The sequence below is a fragment of the Myotis nattereri genome (genome assembly GCF_964212035.1).
Source record: "Myotis nattereri genome assembly, chromosome: 12".
NCBI lineage: Eukaryota > Metazoa > Chordata > Mammalia > Chiroptera > Vespertilionidae > Myotis > Myotis nattereri.
The window spans coordinates 75123301-75129300 of record NC_138087.1 but is presented as its reverse complement, the minus strand read 5'-3'; the positions used below and the strand labels follow the sequence as shown (position 1 = coordinate 75129300).

Here is a 6000-nt window from a genome sequence, read left to right as displayed (position 1 = left end):
TCCCTCCTTTCTCTCTCTCTCTCTCTCTCATCCTCACCCAAGGATATATTTATTGACTTTAGAGAAAGGGAGAGAGTGGGAAACATCAATGTGAGAGAGAAACATTGATGGGCTGCCTCTCACATGTGCTCTAACCAGGGATGGGACCCACAACCTAGGTAGGTGCCCTGACTGGGAATTGCACCAGGAACTTCCAAGTGTTATAGCATACTAGAGGCCTGGTGCATGAATTTGTGCATGGGTGGGGTCCCTCTGGGTGACCTGCAGGGATCGGGCTGAAACCTGCAGTCCAACGCCACCTGCCGCTCCTGCTCATCCTGGCCCCACTGTGCCTGCCACGGACTCCCACCCAATCAGTGTCGATTGGGAGAGGCTCTCGCTGCTGCAGCAGCGCTCACTAGCCATGAGCCCTGCATCTGGTGCCCTCCCAAGGGGAGTGGCCTGCGGGATGAAACTGGCTCTCCGACATCCCCTGAGGGGTCCCGGATTGCAAGAGGATACAGGCCAGGCTGAGGGACCCCACGGGTGCATGATTGGGCCAGGAAAGGACCATGGGAGGGCTCCAGGGCATGTCCAGCCCATCTCACTCAGTCCGGATTGGCCGGACCCCAGCAGCAAGCTAACCTACTGATCAGAACACCTGCCCCCTGGTGGGTCAGTGCATGTCATAGCAAGCGGTTGAGCAGCCTAAGCATATCATTAGCATATTATGCTTTGATTGGTTGTTCAGTTGTTCTGCCATTCAGTCTATTTGCATATTACCCTTTTATTATATAGGATATGTGCAGTTGTGGGGTTGTGTGATTACATCCTGGATATTTTGTAATGTGTGACCTATCTATTCAAAAAATAGACAAAAGGTATTTAAACAGAATGTACTTAAACAGAACAGGTTGATGAGCCAACTGAGCCACACCAGCCAGGGCAGGACCACCTTTATATTAGTAACAGGTCCCATTAATTAGGTCAGACCTTATATTAACTGCCTTGCATGCATCATCTTATTTAATTCTTGTGATAATCCTGTGAGGTAGCAACTACTATTATTATCCCTTATCCCTTAGAACCAGACTCTGAGGCTCGGAGGTAAAATGCCCAAGGTCAGTTATTACTTAGAAAAACCAGATATGTTCCATTCATTCTTTCACCCACTCAATTATTTATTGTCTATAATGTTCAGGCCCGGGGCTCAGCAATTGGAGTTAAAATGATGAGAATGAGAATAAAGTGGTTTGATTTGTCAGGGAGATCAAGAAAGGCTTTGGGAGGACGAGACAACAGGGTTGGTCTGAAGGACGAGGAGTTGTTTCCATGGGCTGAGTGTCTGGCCGAACTCTGTGCCCGCCTTTGAACTTAGAGTGAACTTAGAATCTCTGTCCACCACTGAAACCCCAGGGCTGCAGAAGGTTTCTGCGCTGCCACTTAGTCCGATGAGATCTCTTAGGACGGGGCATTCACCATCTGCAGAGGCTTGTGTGTGGCCCTGACACATTTTAGAATCTGGAGTTGAGGGTATGGCTCAGAGGAGCCATCTCCTGTCCCACCCTCACCACCGCCACCCCAACACACACACTAAGGGCTTTCCTCTCCCTCCTGGGCTGGGGGATGGTAGTGGGGAAGCAATCACAGAGAACTCGACAGAGCCCTAAGGGAACACAGGGGGGACCCAGATGTCCCTGAGGAGATATTTGAACAGGATTTTGAAAGATGAATAAGGGTTTGGGAGTGGGGTGAAACCAGCAGCATTCCAACTTGGAGGAACCACGGGTTCAGGTTCTTGTGTTTGGAATCCCCATCTCTGCCAGGTGACTTCATCAGTGTATGACAGGGATGATATTGGAGCTACCTCGTAAAGCGGGTTTGAGGTTCAGGCAACATTGTGTTAAAATCTCTCCAAACAGTGGCAGGCACCGATGAAGGCACAATAGGGGTTAACGCAGGGGTCCTCAAACTTTTTAAACAGGGGGCCAGTTCACTGTCCCTCAGACCGTTGGAGGGCCGGACTATAGTTTTTAAAAAAAACTATGAACAAATTCCTATGCACACTGCACATATCTTATTTTGAAGTAAAAAAAACGAAACGGGAACAAATACAATATTTGTATTTGCATGTGGCCCGCGGGCCGTAGTTTGAGGACCCCTGGGTTAACTAATGCTGGTAAGGCACCGGCAAGTGCAGAAAGGTGTTGGAAAACCTCCTGCATAGCAGGCGAGGGAAGGGGTGTGATGAGAAATGTGGGCAGACGTCAGACCAGACAGGGACGCAAATGCCAGGAAAAGGGACGTTTTAAAAACTAAGGAATGACATAGAGGAGCTCAAGGATTGGTGGAGCAGGGCGGGGAGAGGGCGGGAAATGGGCAGCTAGCCAGGAAGCCGCGGCATAAGCCGGCAGAACCGAGGCGGGCAAAGCATCCGTGTTCTGGGTCTTTGTTTTCAAGCAGGCCAGGTAAGGGCTTAGACCAGCGGTTCTCAACCTGTGGGTCGCGACCCCTTTGGGGGTCGCCTAAGACCATCGGAAAACACATATCTAATTACATATTGCTTTTGTGATTAATCACTATGCTTTAATTATGTTCAATTTTTTTTTAAATTATGTTCAATTTGTAACAATGAAAATACATCCTGCATATGAGATATTTACATGACGATTCATAACAGTGGCAACATTACAGTTATGAAGTAACAACGAAGATAACTTTATGGTTGGGGGTCACCACAACCTGAGGAACTGCATTAAAGGGTCGAGGCATTAGGAAGGTTGAGAACCACTGGCTTAGACCTTGGGCGGCAGCCGCGCTGAGTCCTTCCTTGAGAGGCTGTCCATAGGCAGACGTCCCGGAAGGTCCCAGAGGCTGATGGCCGGGCGCCGCCTGGTGGCCAGAGGAGGTGGGCTCAGCCGGGAACAGCAAAGACTACAAAATCCGGGAAACTGAGGCGGGGAGCGGCGCCTGGGATCTCCCAATTGGACCCCGTCCCTATTCCAACTCCGCTTTACAGATTGGGAAACAGAAGAGAAGGGGAACAAGGATGGGTAGGGAGCCCCTCAAACCGAGAGCTTCAAGACACCAGGAGTTTATTTTATTGAGTTTCTTTAATGGCACCGGTGGCCTGGAGCTTAGTTTGCCATTCTGTTCAACGGGCAGGTGGAAAATGAAAGAGGAGGAAGAGAAACTTTAGTCTTTCCCGCCCACCCGGAGGTAAAAGCCTTTAAAGAATACCCCGGAAAGCAGAGTTTTATAGATTCCATTTGCATACGAACGCAGTCACCTCGAGTTAAACTCCAACCCTTTAATCTCGGGTCCAATTTGTCCCGAAGCCGCAGAGGAAGGTCCTCGTGAATACCCCCAAACTCCACCCCCCCAACCCCGCCCCGGAGGCTGGGCTTCGTTGCACGTGCTCACCGGTTCCTTTGCGACCCACCTCCTAGGAAAGACTCATTGTCAGGGCGGGGGGATACGAGGAGTCGTAAGAAATGTTGACTATGGATAAACCACAACAAAGAAAAGGCTCTGAAGTAATATATATTCTTTTCTAGCAGAAGTTTTTATTCGAGTTTCGCGATTGGAACAGGCTTTGGCTTTCAGTTCTTCAGAGCTGCTAATTGTTCTTCCCACCCCTTCAGTTGCTGGAGTCCCGCGTGGCCGGCCTCGCCGGGCGGACTCCAATTCCCAGCGTGCCCCGCGGGCCCGTGCGTGGCAGCGGCGCGTGACGTCGGGGGCGGGAGCTGGCCAGTGCTGAGGGGGCGCGGTGCGGAGGGGCGCGGAGCCGGGTGGCAAGGGGCCCAGAGAGCGCGGCGGCCGGGAGCCCGCCGGCCCCTGACAGCCCCCTCCCCCTGGCGGACGACGACGGCGGCGAGGGCGCTGGTCATGGCGGAGCAGCGAGCCGAGCGCGGGCCCTGAGCACCACCGCATGGAGCGGGACGAACGGCCTCCTAGCGGAGGGGCAGGCGGCGGGGGCTCGGCGGGGTTCCTGGAGCCGCCCGCCGCGCTCCCTCCGCCGCCGCGCAACGGTGGGTGAAGGGCGTGCAGAGTCCGGGACCACCCAGAGCCGGCCCATGGCCCCTAACCCGGGGTACCCCGGCTCTCAGTCTCCTATCACCCTGGGACGCTACAGCGCATGGACCTTCACCCCGGTCCCCTCTGCGCGGACCCTCCCTCTCCTCCCCGTCTTACTCCGTGTGGAGCCTCCTCCTCCCGGTTCTCCTCAGTGCAGATCCTCCCCCGGCCTGGTCCCTCTCCTCGGACCTTCATTTCCCTCCCCGCCCTCCCCCCACCCCCAGGTTCCTTAATGGCAGACCCCCCGCCCCTTCCCGGGGTCCGCGTCCCCTCTGTGCGACCCTCCCCCAACCCCCACCTCGCGTCCCGTCCGTGGGGCTTCCCTCCCCCTCGGGTCTCCTCTGCGCAGAGCCTCCGCTTCCTGCCCCCTGGGTCCCCTCCGCGGGGGACCTCTCCCCCCTAGGGTCCCCTCCGCGCGGAGCCATCCCCTCCCCCCGGGCCCCTCGGCGCTCCCCACGCGGGTCCCTCCTCCCTCCGCTGACGCTCCCTCCTCGTCCTGCTGACCCGACGCCACACCCTCGCCCTCGGTCCCCTCGGCCCACACCTTTCTGGAGCCTCGCCTCCTCCCCTGCAGGCCCGCACCTCCCTCGCGCCCCGTGCTGCTGCGAGCCTCCCGCTCTGCGCCGACTCTCCCACCCTTAGCTACTCGCCCAGCGTCCCCCGTTCTCACCCCTTGGGGCCTGCTCCGCACCCCATTTCCCCTGCTCCCTCCCCTTCTCTGTTAGGCGACAACTTTCTGGCCCGACCGGGTGTTGGGGACACCTGTCTCCCGGTGTCTCCGGGCGGGCCCGGGTCCGCGCTTGTCCACCTCATTTCTCCCGGTCCCCTGGGGACCCGGGACCCTGAGCCCCGAGAATGCCTCACCTGGCCCGGCCCTACCCACCGCACCCCGCTGCCCCCGCGTCCCGGCCGAGTCCTCAGGCTCCTCGCGTCCATATCGGGGGGCGCCTCGCCCTCCGCCCCTGGCTCCCTCCCCCTGCGGGATGTTTCATTTGTATCTGTTTGGTTTGATATTTTCCCCCCTCGGTGTTGGCCGCGGGATGTTTTTATTGGTAACGTGTAAGGAGCTTTTGTGAGGTCGTAAAAGGTGAACTTTTGAACTTGGAAAGCGCCCTGGAGCAATTAGCGCAGGCGATAGCCCCGGGAGGCCCGCATTACAAAGGGTGCTCGTTCGGGCCGGCAAACGCTCCGGCGGCAAACCCGGTTTATTTATTTATTTGCCCTGCCTCCCACCTTTCACATCTCATTTCCGAATAAAGGGCAGGCTCTCGGGGATCCTTGCCTCCTCCCCTCCCTGCGCCATAAACTCGCAATTCTCTGAAAGATCTAGGACCGAACAGCGCCTCACAAGTAACAGATTTCAGAGTGAATGCCAACACCCGGGACAGTTAGGAGGCACTAAAAATTGCTTCCACAAGAAGTTTCTCGGTCGGGAGAGTAACCTGGCAGGTGTGAGGAAAGTCACCTGAATGTCGGTCACCTAGGTGCTCGGTTGTTGAATGAATGAGGAACTACAGAAGGAATCTTTGGGTGGCTCTGAACCTGCGTACATACACTGTCAGTTCAGGAGACGTGCAGTTTTTACCGGTTAAGGGAAACGTGTGTTTAGAGGAGAGCCTGGTTAACGTCACTTCATGTTGCTGACCAAATAGTGTGATGTTTTCAAAGCTCTTGTCCTTTTTAAAGATGTCCGTGATGTGTGGTATCTAGGTGGCTGGCAGTCTCTGGGGATGTCTTTGGAGACTAATTTCTGAATGTGAACATGTTTGAGATCAATAAAATCCGGTGTCACAAAGGAGGCTGGAATCTAGTTAGGGTAGGAGACAGGATACTGGAACAAAGGATTTCTTTAACGCTTTTAACTTTTCAAGCTTTTAATGATTTGGCTTGTTATTAATGTGTGAATGTTTAAATCTGATCTAAATTTTACCATGCTGATTTTTT

General features: G+C 54.9%; 1 protein-coding gene across 4 annotated transcripts in view; it reads left to right on the top strand.

Moving 5' to 3' along the window:
• Positions 1-3768: 3768 nt before the first annotated feature.
• NR6A1 (nuclear receptor subfamily 6 group A member 1) overlaps positions 3769-6000 on the top strand; it is a gene marked incomplete at its 3' end in the record, with an annotated part of 172622 nt that continues 170390 nt past the window's right edge. For all 4 annotated transcript variants that reach the window (XM_081103288.1, XM_081103286.1, XM_081103287.1 and 1 more), the window contains exon 1: positions 3769-4010. In XM_081103288.1, the coding sequence (XP_080959414.1) occupies positions 3911-4010 (100 nt within the window). In that variant the 5' untranslated portion in view covers positions 3769-3910. The remainder of the gene's footprint in view (positions 4011-6000) is intronic.